The following is a 25,467-nucleotide window of genomic DNA, read 5'->3' on the forward strand; positions in this document are numbered from 1 at the left end:
TAATTAAAAAATAATTAGAAAAATAAATTTTGCATTTTTTTTTTAGAAAGTGCAGTTTTTGCAATCAGGGATCACAAAGATTTATTAATTTGTTCAAAAAAATAATTTGTAATATATTTCCATTTCTTTTGACAAAAAGCGCAATATTTTTGGAATAGTAAAAATCTTTTTCTGCATTTTTTATAATCAAGTTTGGTATTTATTATCTGCTGGTGACATAATTATGTGTGGCGCTGAAGGAAGATGTAATATCAAAGAGAAGCCTGAAAGGGATCACGCCACCGTTTTTCATAAGACATTTTTCTAGCTGATGTAGTAGCGTCAACTAGATCCATTTTAGAGCCGGCGGAACTACATGGCCAAATTCATTTTTCGGTGTTACGGTAAAACAATCACCAGTTGGTGCATGTGTGTGCTAGATCCATAATCGTAGATCAAAATTGCGGAGAAATATTATGGATTTATTAATGTTTTATTATATATATATAGCTGTGCATGATGTTTTGCCATTCTAGTATATATTATGGACAGCAATAATAAATTATTATTGAAGTATTTTTATGTAAATACGCATGTGACATATAAAATAAATTTTCTTAAATAAATTTTCTTAATAATTTTTTTCCTCAGTTTTAAATATATATAACGTATAGAAGATATTTACAATAAATTGTTTTTACTTTTTTCTTGTTTTTGAAATAAAATTATCAAGCATTTTTAGCAATATCAAATTATTATTACTTTTAATTTATATAGCTTTTTATAATTAATTATTAATTTATTATTAACTATATTAAAGTAAAATAATAAGATAATTAATATGTTATACTTTTGAAAATAAATATAACAATAGATATGCTTTACTTAACATTATTTTCGCTCGAAGAACAAGATTCTTCGCTCTCATTTGTCCATCAAACGCTTTGGAGCAAAAATAGTATCTAACAGAGTGCATTGATTGAACATATAAAAACTTTTATAAAATTTTTATATTTCTTATATTTTTAAACGTAATTTTATTTGATTAATAAAATTTTTGCAAATAAAATGATATAAAAAACGTGACATTATTCGGATAAATTTCAATTAGATATAAATTTAAAAATTAGATAAAATATTTTTTCCTTATCAAAGTAAAAATTATTCGAATTATATCGTGTTTTTGATGTTATTTTAATTGAAAATCTCATTAACCATTAAAATTATTTTCAAAAAATTACTTTCTAAAATAAAACAAATGTTTTAGTTTTCATTACATAAGATTTTTGAATATTATAAATAAATTATAGATAAGTAAAGATCTCCGATGTTATCAAAAGCGAGAGCGAGAACGAGTAAAGAATAAACGAGATGACGTAACGTCAAAGAGTTCCGAAGTCTTTTACACGTGAGAGGCTTATTTCTTTATTATAGTATTTCACGAGTATATATGTGTTATATTACCATAGAAAATAAAACTTTTATATTTTGCATTTTATCTAATTGAAAATAATTTTAATGGATTAATGATTTTTTGTGATTAAAATGATATCAAATAAAATTAATCGTTTATTAAATTAAATATATAATTGATCTATAATTTAAAATATTTGTATAATTTAATATTCCGCTTGTCATAGCATGCAAAATAATTTCGGCTGTGAATTATTAATAACATGTGGCCAATAGCGCGCTATTGTTTACGTTTTACGACTTACGGCTTTATCATTTGCACGGCGACACTTAAATAGTAATGTAGTATAGAGAGAAACGCTTCGCCAAATTCCTTTTCTAAACGCGATCGCGACAAGTATCGGGAAATAATTTGATATAATTAATAATTAATTCTCGCCCTTTCTTTTACTTTCTAGGTAATAATTATTTAAAATTACTTAAAATTAAATATATTTTATCCGATGTCTTTTCGTTCAACTTTTCGACGATCTAAATATGATTCGGATTGAGAATGCGCAATAAAATAGTCTAATCGCAGATCCGAGTAATTAACATATAACGATAAGCTCCGTGATATATTAATCGTTTATTAAATAATTGATCTAAATAATAATAATAATTTAAAATACTTGTATAATTTAATATTCCGCTTGTATATACGGAAAATATTTCGGCAGCAAATTATCAATAACATAGTGTTCAGCCTTGGCGGCGTAAACATTAACGCGCTATTGTTCATGGCTTTGTTATTATTCATACAACAACACTTGAATAGAACTGTAGTGGGGTGAGACGCTCAAATTCCTTTCGCGGACATGCACCAATCGGTCGTTTTACCATAGCATAAAAAAGTAGATCTGGCCATGTAGTTCCGCCGGCTCTAAAATGGATCCAGATAGCGCCACTGTACAAGCTAGGAAAACGGTCACACGAAAAACGACGGCGTGGCCTCTCTCAGGCTTCTCTCTGATAATATCAGTCAGACTGGCTGGGAACTGGGAGACTACTTGTGTTGTTGCATATACACTGTACTGACGTCTGATTCCACAGATAACTTTTTTAATATCATACAGTTAAGGTTTTGTTTTTATTTCTTACAGCTTTTCACAAAAGGTACGTATATATAATTTATTATAGTATTTTCAAAATCATTCTCATACATTCCTCCAAGATTTTACTGATCATAACCTTATCTCTGGTATAGGAAAAATAGCCAGTCAAAATGCCAGAGACGGAAGAAGAGATGAGTATGTCAGTTCGCCTGACGAACGACGACTTTCGAAAACTCTTGATGACCCCGAGGGCGTCGGTACCCTCAGCTACTCCAGCTTCTGTACCAGGCACAGCGAGGGATGCCAGCGCAAAGACAGCTCAAACCCCCCAAGTTAGTGGGGGCAGTCGGGCGGAGCTGCGAAGGAAGAAGAAGAGCTTCTACGCAAAGTTAAAAAAACAGGAGGAGGACAAGATGGCAGAGCTCGCGGAGAAGTATAGGGATCGCGCGAGGGAACGCAGGGACGGTACCAATCAAGATTATCAAGCGGAAGATCCTATGAACAATGCTAGCGCTTACAGAGCCGTCGCGCCAGATCTGAAGTCCGGCATGGATGCCGCAGAACGCAGGAGGCAGATGATCCAGCAGTCTAAATTCTTAGGTGGTGACATGGAACATACTCACTTGGTCAAGGGCTTGGATTACGCTCTTCTACAGAAGGTATAATATACCTTTAAACTTTATTAATATGTTTCTTGATTTCATTAAAGCTATAGTTAAAAATTTAATAGCTTATACTTTTGAGACAAATAATTACTTTGTATTTAACATAGGTACGCAGTGAGATTGAAGCGAAAGAACACGAGCAAGAGCAGGAGATGGAGAAACTCGTGAAACCAAAGGAGAAATCGAAGAAAGAGCCGGAGAAAAAGGACGACGAGATGCAATTCAAGACGAAAATGGGCAGGAACGTGTACAAGACTATCATGATCATGAAGTCCAAGCAGATCGAAAGGAATGAGTTATTCACGCCAGGTCGCATGGCATACGTGATCGAGTTGGACGACGACAATGCCGACGTCGATATACCTACGACGTTGATCAGGAGCAAAGCGGACGTACCGACGATCGATAATACGCCGACTCTTACGACCAACGATATAGTGATTAATAAATTAGCGCAGATTTTGTCATATCTGCGCCAAGGCAGCCGGCACAGTAAAAAGGGCAAGAAGTTGAAGGACGGGCGGGTCCGTGGCGACGAGAACGAGATAGATATCCAACCGCGGCCGCCGGTCGCCGACGATAGTATCTATGGCGACATCGGCGACTATATGCCGACGGTGATGAGCAAGAAGGACGGCCAATCCCGCGATAAAAAGAAGGGCCCGTACTTCGACAAGCCCGAATCTAATCTCGACACCGATGACAAGGCAAATGCTCCGCAATTGCCGAACGTGTTGCAGCAAAATACAGTAGCCACGACGGATAATAACGCACCGAAGAAAGGTGCATTGTTAAATAAACTAGCGGCCGAGCCAGAAGGTTACGCCGAATGTTATCCAGGTCTAGACGAAATGCAAGATGCTATCGATGACTCGGATGATGAAGTGGATTACACGAAAATGGATCTAGGTAACAAGAAGGGCCCGATCGGCCGTTGGGACTTCGACACACCCGAGGAGTATAGCGAATATATGAATAACAAGGAAGCGCTGCCTAAGGCGGCCTTCCAGTACGGCGTGAAGATGGCCGACGGCAGACGCACCAGGAAGTATAATAAGGAGAAGAATGAGAAGGCGGAGCTCGACCGTGAATGGCAGAAGATTCAGAATATTATGAACAAGAGGAAACCGACGACGACGATTGACGGAGCGTCCGAGTTCAAAGTACCGCGATATTGAAATACTCTAATAGTAAATCTTCCTTTGTTAGAGAACGAATAAAGTAAGTTAGTTGTATAAAGTTATATCGAATATATATATATATATAAAAGAGCTATATTAATTATATTGACATTAAAAGTGATCCCAATAAAAGTTGTATTATATGCTGTATCATAGAACATAAAGTTAATACAATTTTAAATTTATATTAATCTAATACGATAATTTATTTTACAAAATATTATTTCTCAACAGCGTTGAACATTTTATATATATGTACATACATATATATCAATTAAATAAATTAATCGAGTAAAAAAGAAAAAGTTATAAGTGCATGTAGCATTTTCTTATTAATCAAATATTTATTGAATCTATGTACGGTGTTATATTAAGTAAAACATAAATCGTGAAGCTGCAATAAGTTTTAGTTATTGATAATTTAATACTGCGGTTGGTATATAATACGATATAGTTTTAATAAACATTTTCGATCGATGACGTTAGAATAAATTGTTAGTTCAGCAATGTTTCCCATTTATGCAATAAAAATATTTGTTTATTTACGTAAATATTTAAGTATACATACATATGTATAATCAGTTTTCCGGTTTGTAGCATAAGATGCTTATTTTGCATTCTTTGATTCTAGGAACATCAAACTTGCACTTTTACCGTTGTATCTTAGGGAATTCACAAAGTAATGTATAAATTCGAATTTTCACAGATAAATAAATTTTTATAATACAAGAAAAATGCTTCCGTGTTTAGGGAATGTGTTTATAAAATGGCGGCAAGATTAAATTCGCACTTGTCTAAAAAAAAAAGATGTACAATTCTCTTCTCGAAACGTATAATTAAACGATTTTTTATGAAATAAGGACGCGGTATGATGTAATTGTAACTATAACAAGATTACGGCACGATGACCGAACGTATCTACTGCTTATTGCATCACGGACACGTAATTGGATAGCATTTTATGCGCGCTATTCTATGATAAGTATTTTTTTCCCGGTGCATAAAATGACTAACCGATTCGAAGCGGTTCGAGAGAAGATTATTTCGGGGTGAGACCTTTGCTTATTTACGATCGATCGATATCGAAGAATCTTTCCCTCGAACTGGATCGATCCAGTTTGGACTTGCATTTTGCGTCGATTATAAAATTATTGCCGTCATATGAAAGAAGAATTTTTTCCGAATATGCCGATGACGAATTTTGTGAAACATAAATATTTTAAAATGAAATTGTCAATATGTTATTGTGTTTTAATCACAAATCTGCATCGTAAATATTTTTCTGTATATCAGTTTAGTTTGGATAAATTAAATAGAAAAAAATTTATAATGTATATAGCTTTTTCTCATTAATCAAATATTTATTAAAATTATGTATATTTTTATATTAATTGAATAAAATATAAATTATTAAAGCTAATATGCATATATTCGCCATTATTATATTACATACATATAACATGATATAATTTCAATAAATATTTGACCACAAGAGAGTGTTTCTTAAGAATAGTTCGTTCAGAGAAATTGTCTTGTTCTTTTATATTCTTACAAAAAAGTTTATATATTACATTATTATTTAATAACAAATATATTAAAAAAGAGCAAAAACATTATAATAAGATATATATTTTATCGTAATTTTATTTGTAACTATATAAACATTGCATTAATTATTGATGTTTTATTTTGTTGCGTGTTATTAAAAATTTATAATTTACATTTGTATCTGATAAATTGTTCGAATGTTAGTCACAGCGTTCTCGAAATTTCAAAGCGGAGTCTGAAGATAACGAGAATAAAAATTCACTCTGATGTTCAACTCAGAAGATCTTGACCCCTGCAGGAGATATCATCGACGTTATATAAATGTGACCGGTTTTTCTGGGTTCGCAATCGAAAGCATTGATTCTACGTTCGCCACGCTAATGGTGGACCGCTCACGTTCCATCGTGAGTGTAGTCAGTGACGAAAGTGAAGGCGCAACAGTTAGACATTAGACATTACACCCGCGTTCGTGAAACTGATGCTGGGTCTGAGAAATCTCATCTGGCGGCGCAACTTCGTCTTGGATACCGTAAGCTGCCAGTTCAATATATATCATTGAATTTGAGAAAAAAAGATGTCTGAAAGAAAAAAAGAAATATAGAAAGACTAGATAAGAACTAAAGAGAAAAGATTTACATGTGAATGTGTGTGTGTGTTACAGAAAGATCGCGTTGATGTACATTTAAATTTAAAATAGAATTGTCGATGTCAGAGATGTTACATGAATCTATCGATTAAACGATGTATGTGTAATGATATATATATAAAATATACATACATATATATAAATTATCTTATATATAATTATTAAGTTATTAATATCTGTATAAATTATATAGTTTTGTGTTTTCTTCATTCTCTTAATCTGAATCAGTGAAAATGTTACTAAAAGTAATAAAAGATCAATGAATATTTTACTGATCTTTAATGAAAACACTCATACTTTGCTCCTTCGTTTTATGTTTCATTGATTACATTGAAAATCAGTAAGATTTCACTGAAAATCGGTAGTTACTAACTGTCTCTTTTCAGTGAGATCATTGTTTGCTATAACTGACAATGAGATCACTGTATGCTTGTGATAATGATAATATATATGATATAATGATTTCATTATAGAACTTTAACAGATTGATTTTAATAACGTGTAAGACGGGAGTCGATAGGAATCAGGAAAGGCCGTTAACTTTCAAATGCGTGTTTAGTATCGATATATTTACTCGTCTTGTTGTGGTGAAGGCTCGGGATTGACTGACTGCTTAGTCGCGCCCTTCATCTAGCGCTTGTTTACATTTCTTAATCCGAGGGGCTATTCATTCCGGAAATCATTGAAGCACTCCGGTATAAAATCAAAATCGAAATCACGAGGAATCGGCTAAAATTAGAAAAAAAATCTTTCGAAATCGAAGTCACGAAAATATCATTGAAATAACTTGAAATCAGAATGAAATCTCCGAACTTTTGAAATCAGTATGAAATCACTGATCGGATCGTATGAAATCACATTAAATCACGGTTTTCTAATTGCTTGAAGTATTCATGAAATCGATAAAATCATTTGAAATCGACTTCAATCTGAAATCACTTGTTCATCGCACTCACTAGTGCATAGCCCCTCGTCTTAATCTGTCTCGCTTCGTCCTTACAAACGGAAATCTTTTTCGCGTGATACTCAACGTGTTAATATTTATAATTGACTATTTTAACTGATTAATATTTTTAATTTTTGTACATGTGTGCGAGGTGATGGGTGACGGTATATATGATGTTGTGAATGGAGCTTCGGCGCAGGATTTATTCTGTAAATAAGCTTCGTAATTATACATTTATTTTACAGTTTGCTTAAAACCGCTACTAACATAATATAGAGGAGACGGATTAAATCTTAGACAGGTATGTATAAATCGGTTAACATTTTTTAATTAAGGTATCCACGAATTAAGTAAATCGCTCGATATTAAGAGATCTTATCAGAAGTAAAATCCCGGAAAAAGATTAGATTAGAATGTCGAAATATATCGGAAATTAAAAATAGAAGTAATGTACATAGTTAACACGTGAAATTTTTCTTTATACCACATATTTTATCAACTATTCGAAGATTTCGAAATTTAACTTTTCATAGAAATTTCATTATCAAGATACGTATTTAATTAACAAGAACTTTTTCTACGAACGCAGTCGACGATGGCGCAGCTCAAAGTGGCTATCATCGGGCAGAGTCCCTTCGCAGCGGAGGTCTACAAACTCTTGCGACAAAATGGACATCAGATCACCGGTGTATTCACGATTCCGGATAAGGGAAATCGCGAGGATCCTCTAGGTATAAGCTCGCGTTTAAAAACTAATTCTGTTGTAAATTTCCCGTAGAAAAAGTCTTGCATCAATAAGATATAATATCGCGTAATGATAAGACATATATGTGTAATATGAAATATATATATATATATAAATTATCTCGAATTCGTCTATTATAATTTTTACTTTTCTAAAAATTTTTGATAGAAGATAGTACAGGATAATATATGTACATAGTTCACCCACGTGACACATTTTTCTTTATAATATATATTTCAATCAACTAATTGTAAGATTTATAATAATAAAAGGACCACACTTTTTAGAGATTCAACGAGTAATCTCGTTCGCTTCATTATCGTCTCTCTTGAATTGCAGCGATCACCGCCAAAGCCGACAACACGCCGGTTTTCAAGATCAAAGCCTGGAGGAGCAAGGGAGTGGCCTTGCCCGAAATCTTGAAGTTGTACAAGGGCATCGAGGTAGACCTCAACGTTCTTCCCTTCTGCACCCAATTCATTCCCATGGAGGTCATTAATCATCCTCGTCACCGTAGCATATGTTATCATCCGTCTTTGCTGCCCAGGCACAGAGGAGCGAGCGCTATAAGCTGGTGAGTCCTCATCTCGATCTAATACGCGACCCTTAATTTTTATCAAAAATTTTCGAATGGGAGATCTTTTTGCGCAAACTACGATTCAAAATATCTTGCTAAAATTAAATTAAATTAAATTAAATTAAATTCTCTAACATCACAATATTTTTTAAAGAAATATGTTATTTCGTGCCATTACAATTAATTCTCGTTCGTTATCGATTTATTTTCAATCTTATTTTATTATTAACTCTCATGCTTATCGTCAAGTCTATCGGTTGTGATATAGCATTTCTCGATATCGGCGGGCATCCTCGCGTCTGAACAACCGGTTCGCCGCAGTTTTTTGTGCTCCAGATTACGCCAAGCGAGACTACTTTCTCGCTGAAAATATGTTGACGATAATGACGACGATAATACATGGCCACAAGCTCGCTATATAGATATATAGATTTCGCCATTCTATGATTATGCGTATATGTGTATCTCGCGCGTTTCGTACACTTTTGACCTATGAATCGATACCGATAGCCGTATCGCATATTTTCGGTCAATTATCCTTTCGCGTAAATGTCTTGCTAAAATTCTTTTACTACTCGTATCATATATGGCAAAGATTTTATTTTTTCGATTTTTTCGATAAAATTTTACAGCTATTGTTTGCACGTTTTTATTAATAATAGAAATAATATGTGAATTTATTTCTTCGATTAATTTCAAAAGTTATATATCTTTTTAAAATTTTCAACTATTGTTTGCACGTTTTTATTAATAATAGAAATAATATGTGAATTATAGTATACTTATTGTTAATATAATTAATAAATTAATATATACATAGTTGTAATTTTCTTTATATCGTAATCAGATGTTGAAAACTTTTCGGGTAAAATATGATAAGTTTCAAACTTGCGACATTAAAGTCGCTTATTTTAATAATTAATAATACAATATTAATAGAATTTTTAAAAATAATAATCTCCATTTTTTAATTGCAATATAAATAATAAGTCTATCCACCTTATTCCAGGACTCTGATTCAAGGAGACAATACCGCGGGATTGTCGGTCTTCTGGGCGGATGACGGTCTGGATACAGGGCCGGTCCTCCTCCAGAGATCCTGCAAAGTGGAACCAAACGATACAGTGGACAGCTTGTACAACAATTTTCTCTATCCGGAGGGTATCAAGGCCATGGGCGAGGCCGTGGATCTCGTGGCCAAGAAGATCGCGCCTATGATACCGCAATCCGAGGAGGGTGCGACCTACGACCCGTTGTTGAACAAGAAGGAGTTCCAGAAGATCGACTGGACCAAGCCGGCGAAGGAGGTTCACAACTTTATTCGCGGTCTAGATAGTACACCGGGTGCCTGGACAATATTAAACGACGAGGAGGTGCGTCTTTTCGGATCGTCCCTATGGAGTAACGATAGATTACCGGAAGCCGAGACGGAGGTCGATCTCGAGAAGCAAAAAGGGATCGTTCATTCGGGCGGTCTTCTGATCAAGACCGGCGACGGACAATATGTTAATGTGGAAAGGATCAAGATCGGCACCAAGACCATTCACGCCGGTAAATATGGACAGACTAACGACCGCGAGGTCGTGGAATTCACAGAAGAAGAATTGAAGATCGTCGACGTTCTACGTCGAATCTGGACGGATATCCTTAAAATTGATATCGAAGACGAAACGGATTTCTTTGCTTCTGGTAAGCTTGAGTCCGGTTTCTTAAAAAACTTACATCAGATTTATTATAGTTTCAAGCCGCAGGACGATTTATAATACGTTATAAAGTTTGAGATAGAATTTATAATTTTATACAATAAAAAAAAAAAAAAAAAAAAAAAATGCATGCATAAATACAAAACATATCAGAATACATATAAAATTGTTAAATACAAAACATAATCAGAATACAAAATTGTAAATCATATTTAAATTAATTTTTCATTAATTTTTCCTTAATCTCAGGTGCGGGCAGCATGGACGTGGTGCGACTGGTCGAAGAGCTTAAAGATAATATCGGCGTCAGCTTGCAAAACACGGACGTTTTTATGGCGCCAATCTTCAAGGAACTCGCCACGACAGTCGTTCTCGTCGCTCGAGGAAACTTAGCCGCGAAGGAGATCAAGTACGACGCGGTGACATTAGAGGCAAACAACATGACCCTGAGATTCCCTAAACAGCTCTTCATCGACGGCGAGTTTGTCAACGGCCATGACAAGCCTATCAACACGATAAATCCACATGACGAAAGTGTTATCTGCTCGGTGGAAAGCGCGAGCGAAAAGGATGTCGATCGAGCTATTAAAGCCGCCAAGAAGGCCTTCGAGCAGGGCGAATGGGGTAAAATCAGCGCCAGGGAACGTGGAGCATTATTATTCAAGTAAGCTAATTTATTTTTTATATGATCTTATTTTGTATGTGATTATCATATATCATCAAATCTTTTTTTTTTAATACATTAAATAGATATACAATAAAAATAGTAAAACCTTGCGAAATTTTGAAGAATGGAAACTAACTGATAAGAATACTTAAAACTTTTACTTATTTAATTCTGTATGATTAAGAAAGATATTGTTTTCCAATCAATAAGACAAAGATTTCTTTCAATCTCCAATGAAAATCTTTTCTAATGTTTCTCTCTTCGTTCTTCGTTTTTTAGATTAGCAAATTTGATGGAACAGCACAAGGAGGAACTGGCTACTCTGGAATCCATCGATTCCGGTGCAGTTTACACACTCGCTTTGAAGACTCACGTAGGCATGTCGATTGAGACGTGGCGATACTTTGCCGGATGGTGCGACAAGATCCATGGTTTGACCATACCTATCTCGCACGCGCGCCCGAATCGAAATCTCACGTTTACACGGCGCGAACCGATCGGTGTTTGCGGTCTCATCACCCCATGGAATTATCCTCTGATGATGCTTTCATGGAAAATGGCGGCCTGTCTGGCGGCCGGTAATACCGTGGTGATGAAACCGGCCCAGGCCTCGCCGCTCACCGCGCTAAAGTTCGCCGAGCTGTCCGCGCTCGCCGGAATACCACCGGGTGTCATCAATATCGTTTGCGGTTTCGGCACTACCGTTGGAAATGCCATAGTCGGGCATCCGTTTGTCAGGAAGCTGGGCTTCACCGGTTCTACGCAGGTCGGCCAGACAATCATGAAATGCTGCGCCGACAGTAATCTAAAGAAAGTGTCGTTGGAACTCGGCGGCAAGAGTCCTCTTGTCATCTTCGAGGATACTGACATGCAGCAGGCGGTCAGAATCGCTATGAGCAGCGTCTTCTTCAATAAGGGCGAGAACTGCATCGCCGCCGGTAAATTACAGCGCATATTTTTCTATTTCGAAATATTGAACATTGAACTTTACTATAGATAATCACATAAATTTTATCTAGAAAATAATTCAAACGATTTTCATTACTACTTACAGGGCGACTCTTTGTCGAAGAGACCATCCACGACGAGTTTGTAAGACGCGTGGTCGAAGAGGTGAAGAAGATTTCCATCGGCAATCCGTTAGACAGAAGCACAGGCCACGGGCCGCAGAATCACCAGGCCCATCTGGGCAAACTCTTGCAATTTGTGCAAATCGGAATCGAGGAAGGTGCCACTTTAGTTTACGGTGGGAGGAGATTGAATCGTCCTGGCTGGTACTTCGAGCCGACCGTCTTCACGGATGTCAAAGACGACATGTACATCGCCAAGGAAGAGTCGTTCGGACCGATCATGGTGATTTCCAAATTCAGTTCGAAGAACGTCGACGAGATGATCGCGCGGGCGAATAACACGGAGTTCGGCCTGGCCTCTGGTATCCTCACCACTGATATCAGCAGGGCGCTCAGGTTCGCGGAAAAGATCGAGGCTGGCACTGTGTTCATCAACACATACAACAAGACGGACGTGGCGGCTCCCTTCGGCGGCTTCAAGATGTCCGGATTCGGGAAGGACTTGGGTCAGGAGGCGCTTAATGAGTATCTGAAAACGAAAACGATCACCGTCGAGTACTAACGATTATGATAATCATTCTCCCTGTGTTTGTGTAATATAATATTGTAAATACATGATGTGTTTAATGGCGATGCGATTTGTATCAAAATCTACAAAATATGTTTATAATAATGCCGAATATTATTCCGTTAGATCTATGGAATATAACTTTTCCATTTACTACTCACTCAGGAAAAGTTATGAAACATATACATATATGTGTAATTGTTTATCCATCTTTTTTCATGATACGTATATCAATTATTTATGCAAATAAACCACTTATATTCTAATCACTTTTAATTATCTATTTATGTGTCTCTTTTATTATCATTAAGACAATTTATTCGTGACACTGTTATAAATTACGCTCGTCCGCTTCAATTATCTTTAATAAACACGTCTTGCGATATGTTAATAACGCGTATGCGAGATATCTCGGAATAATTATACGCATACTGTTGCGATCGCCGAGAAGAAAATAACTCGTGGGAAATTATAGCGAAACGAGAAACGCATTTTAAGGGTTAACAAAGAGAGAATCGTGGAGTTATCGCTCCCACGTATGGCATATGTACAAATAGTTTTTACGACGAATCGTCTTCTCCCCCGAAGCTCCAGATGTTACGTGATTTTTTGTACCGTCACACAAACAAGTGTGTTTTTCGCGTCTCCTCGCCATCATTCCTCGACCGATTGCAAACGGTCGTTCGTGATATTTCAAAGATAGAGAACCGGGAAGATTATACGAAAAAAACGATAATTAACAATTAAAAAAAAAGATGTCAATAATTTAAAAAAAGAAAAAACCGAAATGAAAAAATATTTAAAAAAAAAAAAATTGAAATTCGTGAAAAATAAAATAAATATTACAAATTGTTGAAAAAGAGCTTTTTTATATTAATTACTACAATAATGCATATATATATAAACTTGGTAATTTCTTGAGAGTTCTGAATAGATAAAATATGAGATATTTATCATTCGATGAATATTTATCATTCGAAATATTTATCATCTCGATAATTTTACATGTAGATAGATAAGTATAAAATTTAATTAAAATCAAGAGACATGTCAGTCTCCAGCGGCAAATAATGAAGTAGAATGAATATGTAGAATCTATATACAGCCCATCTAGTTTAGAAAATTTTAGATTATCGAATTTTAATAACGCCAGAATCGGGTTCGTAATAGATTTAATCGATAGCTCGAATGAATATATCAAAAAATTTCGCCGACTGAAAATAAAAAAGTTATACATATTATACAAATTTATTCTTTTATTAGCATGTTTTAATATATTCAAAATGTATTATACGATAAAATGATCTAATAGTACGTCATTGTATGTATATTTCACGTTAAATATATTTTACTTCTAATTAATCCTTTTATTACTTTTGTGTAATATCTTTTTCTCTTATATTTTATTAGTTTCAGATCTTTATATCTTTCTTACATTAAATTTTTCATATTTCAAAAACATGTTAAGTCAAAAGAACAAAATTTTATGGTGCTTGTATCTCTCTCTTTCTCTTTATTTCTAATAAACGTAATTTTCAAAAATGACAACATTATTTTTGTAGAAAAAAAACAGATTTAAACAATAAAATATACACTTTAGCAGCATTCATAGCACAACAATTTTTTTGGCATAGACTTGACATGTGTACTTGTCTCATTATCTTATTGCTTTCAATATCAATTTTTTTTAATGACACAAACACATTAGATTAATGATATGTAAATACATCGATACTAATCATTGAACTTTATTCTGGCCGAAATAAGCATACAGCATTGGCGATAAATGAAGCCTATTGATTAGATAAAAGCTGTACAAATGAGATTTTATTATGTTCGTTCTTTATATTATATTGAACTCTCATGCATGTCACGGGTTAATCAACCGTGTGCCTATTGAGATATGATATTATTGTTCTTAAATGAGAAACGGTTATAAATATAAGCGCCTCAGATTTTTATTATTAGTTCACAAAAATTTGTTTTAGTGGCACATGTATCTGTTCGAAAATATTTGCAATTCCATCTCAAACATTTGAGTAGTGTTTCGACTGATCGTTGCATCAATTATTTTATTAGGTAATCGGTAATATTTGTATAGAATAAAATTTTATAACATTTTATTGCAAAATCTGAATAATATGATTTATAATATCATAATTAGTGTAAGCGCGTGATTTTTACATGAGTTTTCTGAAATACCACAAATTGTTAGCTTTTGGTTTGATTGTTATAATCTCATTAGACGTATATTAAATTATTTTTATGGAAATTTTTAACAATTAAATAAACAAAAACAAAAAGATAAACGCTTTTAAGCAATCGCAATAATTATATAATTTGTATATTACATAAAAACATAATATAATGGAGTAATAATTTTGTTAAGAATTAGATAACAATTTTAAAAATAATTCTTTATGACAGAGTTTGCGAATGCTTTATTAAATATCTCCGGATTATTACAAAGCAACTTTGTATCATTGCATAACAATAAAAGTATATTTATAGATTTATGATATTTACAAATTTGCACAGAATTTTTATAGTTATACTAAATAAAATTATAACAATGCTAAAAATAACTTGTATGTTAAATGTTTGAGATAATTGATATAAGAATAATACTCGTCATAATTATGATATTATTAATCTTTGTTTAGATTTAGATGAAATCTTACAAAATTAGCAATAGAATCTTACAAAATTTTATCTTATACAATTATAAACAATGGCCAATTAAAAAAATTTATTTGATTCTCAAATTTATTACGCAATGTTTTTCTTTCATTACAATAAACAAATTCACCATATTTTTTATAGCCCTTTAAAGTTATTAACTATAAAAAATATACATTTAACGCTTTTCAATGTTCTCCTTCTCTCTCTCTCTCTCTCTCTCTCTCTCTCTCTTTCTCTTTCTCTTTCTCTCTTTGTCTATTTACGATTAACATATTTAGGATATCAAGGCAATTGTCAGTTTTGTACCCAGATAGCAAAACATATGCATTCTGAGTTCATATTTTACTCATATTTTTTACAAACATGACAAAAATATTCACATGTCATGTAATATAGCACTTGTTACATTGTAGTTATATATAGAACATACTGTATATAGAATTTGTTCATATAGAATTGCTCATAGAGTTGATAATTAAATAAATAACATAATTTATTTGACTTATAAAAAGCTAGCGATTTAATTTATATATAAATTCCAATTTTTTACTTTAGATGGGCAGTAAATGGATTATTTTTCATTTACCTGCCCAATTTCAAGTAACCTCTTCAATATTCTGAATCCCTCGTTGGGATTGCATCAGAAATTAAACTGACAAAAAAAGATATACTTTGAATCTTCTATTATTACTAGAGCTCGGAAAAAGAACTGGATAAAATTAATCCGGGTACCCGCCTGTTCGCCCGTTACTCGTTGTATACGGATCTGGACCGGTTCCGCGGGTACCCTCATAATTCGGATATCCGTACGACGCGGGTACCCGTATTGACGCGGGTACCCGTATTGATGCGGGCACCCGTATCAATGCGAATATCCGCGTATGCTACGGATATCTGCGTATTACACAGATACGATACGACTACTAATACAGAGCCTGCATTAGTAGTGCGCGCAGGAAGAAACTCACGTCATTCGATAGATAAGCGGCACGTCGATCCTCGCGAGATCGCAGGATATTACCACGCACGCGACGTCCTAATTATGCTTATCGCGCAACGCGGGACACGCGCGAGTCGATAAAGGTAATCGATATCGATCACTGCGTAACGCATGAGGAGATTATTTAAATTCCCATTGTAAAAAGTGCACGTATGTAATTCGAAGTGATAAAATCTCGAAAGTTCGATTGGCATCAAATTAATCGGGACAAAAGGTTGTACGGAACGTTCTCGCCCATCTTCACGGAAACTGTGCCGCAGAATTTAATGTTGGCGCATTGTCAAGTGTTCCTTCCATTACATCGATTTTTAAACAAAATTTTGTAATACAACCCTCGAAACTTAATTGTTCGACAGTGTATATATTTAAGTAATGAAATAAATATCATTTATTCTGTGATATGTGTATAAGCTAAGGATCAATAAAACAGTAAGCTGAAGAAGAAGCTTAATTAAACGGTCAAGAACATCAAGAAACAATGTTTATCACTATATTGTTATTATCCATGTTTATTTTATTGGTATATCATTATTACGTACATTATGGAAGAAATGGGCGACTTCTTAATCTTTTACCGGGACCACTGGGCCATCCGATTGCTGGCAACGCATTTTTAATATTCGCTTCAGCAGGCAAGTATAAAATTTCTAATCTATTTACATTAATTGACAGACGACCCATCATTCATGCATACATACAAGCAAAAATTAAATTCATAAAACCTTGTGCTTTAAAACGTATATCTATCAAAAATGCAGATTACATATCCTAGCTCTTCTCTCGATAATATCAATTTGCAAATCATTATCATAATTATTAATTGTCTATTTTCAACGTATATGAGTACAGATGCAATCAAATAAAGATAAAATTAATTTTTGTATCGATATTAATAATATATTTTTCAGAGAAACTATGGATACTGCTTCATAGCCTATGTGATACATATTATCCTATTTATAAATTATGGAGTTTCTTCATGTATGTTGTGTCTATCCGTCATCCTGATGATTTGGAGGTAATAAAAAAAATTCAATTTTCCGTAGACATTGCAATTTAGTTATATTCAAAAATCTTGCGTTTCACAAGAAGATTATTGCTCGTAAAAAAGGTTCCTTAAAAAGATGAATAGAGAAAATATCGATACTCGATCAAAATTACATAGACACAGATACAATTAGTAAATTATTTGTGTATCTAAGATTGAGTGATATAATAAACTGATGTTCCTTTCTTAACGTATTTTCGATGATTTCAGACGATACTAAACAATACCAAGCACATCGAGAAAGGTCTTCAATATAACACGTTACATCCATGGTTCGGTACAGGACTTCTCACGAGCACAGGTAACATAATGGCATTAATATAAGCGTACTACTTTCTTATTACAGTTTGTTTTAGATTTGGTTTGATACTTGCAACTCCTTTTACCGCAAAAATTTCATGAAAAGGTTTAAAAAATTATAAATAAATTTTGCGATATAAAACAATAAATTTAAGATAATAATATTATATTTAAGGATTGGTCAATAAACATTAAATTAAGAGAAGAATAGTAACTTTATATAATATTATTTGTCTATTCTATCATACAATTTTACGTTATTTTGTTGTTGTTTTAGGCGCTAAATGGCATGCGCGACGAAAGATTTTAACACCTGCATTCCATTTCAATATATTGAATCAATTTGTTAATATCTTGATCAAGGAGGGCGATTGTATGACAAAATCTTTGAAAGATGTCGGAGGGACAGTTGTAAAAGATTTAGTACCATTTATTGGTGAACATACGCTAAACGCCATATGCGGTAAAGTTTCTGTACAATTCTTATTGTCCTGAGTTTTCATTCTAAATGATATCATAGCTTAAGATAAGAAGATAATTTATTCCTATATAAAGTACCGATGCTGCAAGAAAGATATATAATATCCGATTTTTTATACTCAAAGCAACTTACGAAATATTCAATTGTAATAATTTTCGATTGTCCGGTCTTATATAATAAATACACTTGTAGAAACTGCCATGGGCGTCTCTCCGCAAAAATTCGGCGAATTCCAGCAACAGTATCGAAATGCAATTCACGATATAATCGAATTAGTGGTTTACAGGTAATTTATTATATAGTAAAAATAATTGTGTAATATATCTATGATCCTTTAAGTTATGATTGTGATATTGCTATACATTTTGAAAAAATATTAATCATTGAGTAATCATTTGAAAGTAAACAATTAGTGTAAGACCTCGATTCGTTTAAAATAGAAATCAAAATCTATTGTACGTGCTCTAAATGTTTCATTTCAAAATAAAAATTGTTCGCAATCTTAAAAATGTTGAAGTATTAACGATTGTGCAATAAAATTTGAAGAGAAATTATTTTTGATCAAAAAATCTGTAGTTAAAACAAAAGTATAATGTGTTTTTAGAAGATTCCAAATATCTTTTCGCAATGTACATAGTTTAACATTTTTTTGCTTATATTCTTTACAATATATGAGATTACTTAAAGATTTCCAAGATTTTATGATGGCTCTAAATCAGGCTTTTACAAAAATATATAATTGAAATTGGATGATTTTATTGAATTACGGTTTAGAATGCTCAGACCTTGGTACTACAACGATTTTTTATTCTCATTATCGCCACAAGGAAGAAAGCAAAAAAAGATTTTGAAAATATTGCATGGATTTACGGAAAAAGTAAGTTATAAATCATGATATATTTTAAATCCTCCCCAAACTCTCTCTTTTATATATATAAAATTATAATAAATCTCGTAACCTTCGTATTGCAAGATTACGTGATAAATCATAAATATTAATAACATATTATGCTATTAATATTTATGATATAGTACGATGTGCTATTGTTATTTAATATAAAAATCTTTAAAATTTAATATCGTGCTTCTGTGTAGGTCATCGCGGAAAGAAAACTTTATCACAAACGTACCAATTATCGATATTTGAAAAACTTTGAAAATGACAAAGAGGCGGAGATAGATGATGTCGAAGTATTTGAAAGTACGTAAGAGATTACAACTTCTATTTTAGTTCGATTACGTTATTTAATATTTTAAATTATGCTTGTAATATTTATATTAAACACATAATTACATGTAATAATGCAATATACGTCTGCCGTAAAATTAAATCATTATTATTTCTAATAGAAAATCTATATTTTTAATAAGAACAATGTTATATAATTAAAGCGCGACATGCAAAAACGAGATTGACGCTAATGTGTTTTTTTATTTCTAGTTAAAAAAAAGCGGCTAGCCTTGTTGGATCTCTTAATAGCGGCATCTCAAGACAATTATTTGACTGATTTTGATATCAGAGAAGAAGTCGATACCTTTATGTTTGAGGTATGTATCTGTAATCTTTTTTTTTTTTGAATTTTTTTTCACATCATCTAAGCGCGTTTATTGGTATGACGATATGCATATAATAATGATTACAGGGTCACGATACTACAGCGATGAGTATTACCTTTGTTTTATTACTATTAGCTGAACACAAAGATATCCAGGTACCTTTTTCTCAGTGTGTTGCAATATATTATTTAAATTGCGATTTTTATTCAAAATAATACAGATTCCAAACTTTTGTTGTAATGTATTTTTAAATTCATTAAAATTTTTTTTGTGTTTGTGTATAAAAAAACAGAATGTTAAGAAATTTAATTTAATTATTTTTCTCTATAATCTATGACACAGGAACGTGTGAGGGTTGAAGTCCATAACGTAATGCAAGAAAGCGGAGGAAAACTTACCATGAGATCGTTGCAAAATTTACCATATTTAGAGAGATGTTTAAAGGAAGCGCTACGTTTATATCCCAGCGTATTTTTAATATTACGAAACGTTGGAGAGGATGTAAAATTACGTAATTAATCACTTCTTTTATATATCTTTGAACATGTCACATTTTAAGGAGTGTATATTATCGAATGTAAAACAAGTTTAATTGCTTTAACATTTTAAGAATATAATATTATGTTCATGTTATTTTTTAAAGGAACTCTTAATTTCATAAATTTTTATATTTTGTAATTTTATAATACGCTTTTTAGGCTCATATGTTATACCTGCTGGAACAACCTTACATCTTAATATCTACGGAGTTCACAGAGATCCCAATTTTTGGTCAAATCCAGAAGTATTTGATCCGGATAGATTTTTGCCCGAGAGGATACAGAATCGTCATCCATATTCCTATCTACCCTTCAGCGCAGGACCAAGGAATTGCATAGGTGAATTGCTCGCGATTTTCTTTTCTCCTCGTGTCGATAGTTTTTGATAAGATTTGGAATTGTAGGTCAAAGATTTGGTTTGCTGGAGTTGAAAGCTATGGTAGCTCCTTTGGTGTACAATTTTTACTTGGAGCCTGTAGATTATTTAAAGGATATCCGGTTGCAGATCGATATCATAATTCGTCCTTCTCATCCGATTCATATAAAATTCATCCCAATCATACGCAAATAACCGTTTAGAACTAACACGGATACCATATAAGTGTAAGAAATTGATGCATTGCAAAAATAGAAGAACATCGTTATGTATATTATATGTTCAACATTATGAACAAATACTTATTATATAAATACATATTAAATAATCATTAAAATAATATATATTAAATAATCATTAAAATACTTATTGTTTTCTGCAACCGTAATAAAAATGTGTATACATATAATATACATGTATAAAGATAATAAAACAACTGCGTCTTATTCAACAAAGCAATGTAAAGATGAAAACATTTTGTTTGCGAAAATTTGGATGGGCTTAATATATGTTGTTCATACTAATAAGAAAATATCTTTTTATGAATTGTGTATAATGTATTCCCCTATTTTCATTATAAAACCTTTCTCGTCTAATTTAAGATATTTACCTGTTTTAATAAAATATTTCTTTCTTAGAGATTCATATTTAAAAAAAAAATATTGTTACCCATGCTATTATTTAATATAGTAATATGCAAATAATATCTTCGAATAGAAAATATACAAAAATATATTTATTAATATAAATATATATATTTTACTATAGAAATTTTGTAAAAATTTTGTCTTTTGATATAAATGAATTTTGAGAAGGATGTAAAAATATTTCTTTTTTATTCGTTGTATTTAATGAGAGATGTGATTAATATGATTGCTTAATAATCCGAATTTAAATAGCAAATAAACGAAATAAATTTCTGTCGAATATTTTTCTGTAGAAAATTTTTAAGACGATCAGAAGCGCGTCAGAAATGCGTCACTGTGTATATAACTTCAATGGCCCCGGAGGGGCCACAGTGGTCCCGTTGCTTCGTTCCTTCGTGTGCGAAGCGTATCGCGTATTGTACCCCGTATGAGTCATCGGGAACGGTTCCCCAAGTGCAACTGCGGGCGCGACACGTGTTGCACGTACCTGAGAGGCCCGTGAAAGGGTCCGCTGTGAGGACTCCTCCCTGTGTAGGTGCGCATCGTCGACGAACAGCTGTTCCCATAAATATCCCCGCATCCCTTCCCGCGTTCTTGTCTTTTTTATTTCTTCACCCCGGGAAGCCAGCCACCCTTCGTGTGTCGGGCCCTTCGTCGTCTAAACGTAGGTTTTTCTCGCAAGAACTTTACAGCGCGTCGTTTGTAATATCCAGTTTACAAAATTCAATGGAGAATGTTTAAATCTTTTCAGATTTTTTTCAAATATAGATATGTAAAGACGCGAATTTTTTCCAAACGCTAATTTTTTATTAAATTTTATACATATAATTTTTCGCGAAGAGGTTGATATGCTAATCGTCATATCCTTATTGTCGCGAATCAACTCAGGCATCGTTCCTACAAAAATTGAATTCGCCGAACAATAAATTGGATTTAAATACTATACGAGATATCAAGAAATTATAAATACGTAACAGGAGAAAGAATTATATTTGAAGATTCCAGATTTATACATAGGAACCGACAATTCGGACTCGATTTCGAGTACACGCGGGGGCCTAATTCGAAAGCGTGCGCGACCGGCACGGCCTGGTCTCGCCCGGAATTATTCATCGTAGACAGGAAATGCAAATTCCATCATGTCCCTCGTGTCGTAGGACAGTGCTCTTTGACCCTGCTTCGATTCCTTCTATACAGACGAGACCTCTCACCTTTACGAAAATTTTATCTCCGCGGCGCAATTTCCGCTTTATATATACATAAATCTTATAAATAATTTATATATAATAATGTAAAATATAATATATAAATATTTTTGTGTGTAATTTATATTAATTTCTTATATTAAATATTTAATTAAAAAAAAAAATACTTTCTTTTCTTTATAACGCGCTATCTGCTCAAATAAATGTATTGTTAATTTCGGTCCTTTCACACATCCATGACATATGTGACATTTTTCTTGCGATTTTTGAGGTCGGTATAATGCACAGAGTTAAAAGAAAATTCGTGCCGGATCCCCTTGCTGGAGGCCCTATAAAATTCCCGGCTGCGCCCATGGGCACCACGTGTGTGCGCCCATTTTCTCTCTCTCCTTTTTTCTCATGCCCACCCGGCGGTGGCGGTATCCTCCCCGCTCGCGCACTCCGCAAATCTGCTCGTCCAGTTGCCCTCAGGATGTCGCGTACGGCGGTTGTCGTCATCGGTTTGCGCGCGTTGGAAAATTCTGGTCGCTGTTCTCGTTATCGTTATTTGGAAAAAGAGATCGCGCGCAATCGACGTTACCCGCGAGTATCGCGTCGAGCGGAAACGAGTATCTTCCTTCCGCGGGAGAACGCGCGTGTCATATACCGGGTGTCGCGAGTGGTACGCGTCTGCTTCGACGATTGGAAAATGCCTAGGTGGATCACGATTGCCGTTTTAATTTTCTTCTCCGTTCGCTGCATCAAGTTTTCTTGCTTCCTATTTGTGAATCATTTTCTATTTTTCTGTAATATCTCTTTTCCTTTGAAGTAATTTTTAATCGACGAAATGTACTTATCGTGTACTTTGATCGTGAGTTGCAACATTGTAAATATTTATATCTGCATATATTTTCAGTATATTTATATCTGCAACCGTCAAAATTTTTCAAGAAATTTAACTAAATTTAATTCCTTTTTTTCTCTCGTGCGAAATAATATCTTTATATTTTCTCTTCGCTCCCTTTCAATTTTAAATGAGAAATATGTCAATATATAATATATAATACATATTTTAATCGTATATTACAATGGTGCATTTATCGTTACATAATGCAACTTTGAATTTGATTCCTTCACGTGTAAATATTTATATTATATTTATTTTTTTTCTCTTTCCTCTGTTTTAAATTAAACGCAGATTTTAAATGGCATATGTATTATGTGTAAAACGCGGCTGTAAATGTAATGTCTTCTTCGCACAAAACACGCGGGAAAGAGATCTATCGTGTAGATTTCCATTTACGATATATATGCGTTATATTACGTCTCTTTCAGTGTAACAAGATTCGGGTCGAAAGTCGCCCATGATCGCCGCGTGTGAATAAATTGAATCGGGAGAGCGCATTTTAGCGGGCGGTGCGCGGTTGCGTAAACGACCATTAAAAAGCGTGACCTAAAAAGAAAAAAAAAAAGCCGCGGCGTATCATTGGGAGTCGCGCGTTGATTCGGCCACAAGAAAAATAAACTCCGAACGACTGACCCCTATCGTACTAATCAGAAATTATAATGGCAAATTCGACGCTACAAAGAGCTCCGACTTTACATACAGGGCGTTCTAGAAACACAATATTAATTTTAATCGAAGCAACAGTTGATTTTGTTTGCCGCAAGTCCGGAATTTTCTTGAAAGCGAATTTTATTTATCGAAAATTTTCATATATATTATGTTTATTTCCTATCTGAAATTAAAAAATGATTCTGAGGGATTAAAGCCCACTTAATTTCCGCGAATAAAGTTTATTTGATTAATCAACTATTTTTGTTTAATCAAAATTTCGAAACTTAATACGCGATATTTCTTGCTCCGAAATAAATAGCACAGAATTGATTATTCTCACGAGTTTCAGTTTACTTTCAAAGCGTTTATTTTCCAACTTTTTTTTCTATTTTTTATAATCCTGAAACAGCTGGAATAACGGACGACAGTATGCGTTAAGAATTTCTATCAGTAAACTTGGGAAGAGATTTGCGGCCGGAAGGAGTGGTTTATTCTATGTTTCTTGCGATAAAATTAATAATTCTAGCAAAGAAATAGTATTGATATAAAATTTAGATGACATATTTAAATTATCTAACAAGTTTAATATTTTATTTTACATTACACATTCCCGATGTAAAGAATGAATTAATAATTCTATACAAAACGGATCAAGTAATCTCTCAATGAAATCGTAATGTTTAATTTATAAAAGAAGCTTGAATACAATTAATATAGTCACAAATATATATTACAATTTTATTTGAAAATAATTATTGTAAAGTTTACTATAAAATTATAGGCAAAGCACATATCTTTATGAATTCTAATGCGAGTGAATAACTTTGTCTCCAAACTATACGACTGTCGACGAGCCTTAATTGCGCTTAATGAGATATGAAACACACGTGGAACAGATGCGCGCGATTCGTACGGAACGTCTCGCTGCATTTCCTGGGGAGAATTTTGGTTGGTTCAATGGGGACGGCGGTTGAGAAAGGACACAAAAAAAACATCGGTATTAGGTCAAAGGATGGATAACGAATCAGATGAATCCCTTTCGACCGTTTGAATAATGTTGAAACCTCATCGGGGTGAGAGAAAGAGAAAGAAAGAGAGAGAGAGAGAGAGAGACCTCTTCCCTTTATTTTCCAGAAATAATCCTTCAATGTTTATTCAATGTTGATTTCATGCTTAACGGGCTTTCAAAATGTAAATTTTTTCTACGAACAAATGCCATTTAAAAATACCTTTAAAAATATTCTTCCTATCGATATATTACCTAATTATTTAGAAAAAAAAATAATTTTTATT

The 25,467-nt window shown here is 33.4% G+C and overlaps 3 protein-coding genes across 3 annotated transcripts in view; all 3 read left to right on the plus strand.

The window, feature by feature from the left end:
* The window catches only part of LOC115245047 (N(4)-(Beta-N-acetylglucosaminyl)-L-asparaginase-like), a 9,988-nt gene extending 4,773 nt beyond the window's left edge, over nucleotides 1-5,215 (plus strand). Inside the window, exons 7-9 of the mRNA XM_029823122.1 lie at nucleotides 2,330-2,378; nucleotides 2,652-3,145; nucleotides 3,259-5,215. Coding sequence (XP_029678982.1) covers nucleotides 2,330-2,378; nucleotides 2,652-3,145; nucleotides 3,259-4,329 — 1,614 coding nt within the window. The 3' untranslated portion in view covers nucleotides 4,330-5,215. The remainder of the gene's footprint in view (nucleotides 1-2,329; nucleotides 2,379-2,651; nucleotides 3,146-3,258) is intronic.
* Nucleotides 5,216-6,012: 797 nt separating this feature from the next.
* LOC115245043 (cytosolic 10-formyltetrahydrofolate dehydrogenase) lies at nucleotides 6,013-13,403 on the plus strand. Its single transcript, XM_029823111.1, has 8 exons — nucleotides 6,013-6,409; nucleotides 7,718-7,773; nucleotides 8,062-8,203; nucleotides 8,557-8,791; nucleotides 9,804-10,483; nucleotides 10,747-11,161; nucleotides 11,444-12,102; nucleotides 12,219-13,403. Exons 3-8 carry the CDS (start codon nucleotides 8,068-8,070, stop codon nucleotides 12,794-12,796), a joined length of 2,703 nt encoding a protein of 900 aa, XP_029678971.1. The 5' UTR covers nucleotides 6,013-6,409; nucleotides 7,718-7,773; nucleotides 8,062-8,067; the 3' UTR covers nucleotides 12,797-13,403.
* A 2,794-nt stretch (nucleotides 13,404-16,197) lies between these two features.
* Nucleotides 16,198-21,357, plus strand: LOC115245032 (cytochrome P450 4C1-like). The gene is made up of 12 exons (XM_029823094.1): nucleotides 16,198-17,116; nucleotides 17,393-17,502; nucleotides 17,743-17,833; nucleotides 18,110-18,295; nucleotides 18,506-18,599; nucleotides 19,088-19,190; nucleotides 19,409-19,514; nucleotides 19,755-19,861; nucleotides 19,957-20,025; nucleotides 20,213-20,381; nucleotides 20,569-20,748; nucleotides 20,814-21,357. The coding sequence occupies exons 1-12, from the start codon at nucleotides 16,963-16,965 to the stop codon at nucleotides 20,978-20,980; spliced, it is 1,536 nt and encodes a 511-aa protein (XP_029678954.1). The 5' UTR covers nucleotides 16,198-16,962; the 3' UTR covers nucleotides 20,981-21,357.
* The last annotated feature ends 4,110 nt before the right edge of the window (nucleotides 21,358-25,467 follow it).

Source organism: Formica exsecta, unplaced genomic scaffold (assembly GCF_003651465.1).
Source record: "Formica exsecta isolate Colony F162 unplaced genomic scaffold, ASM365146v1 scaffold90, whole genome shotgun sequence".
NCBI lineage: Eukaryota > Metazoa > Arthropoda > Insecta > Hymenoptera > Formicidae > Formica > Formica exsecta.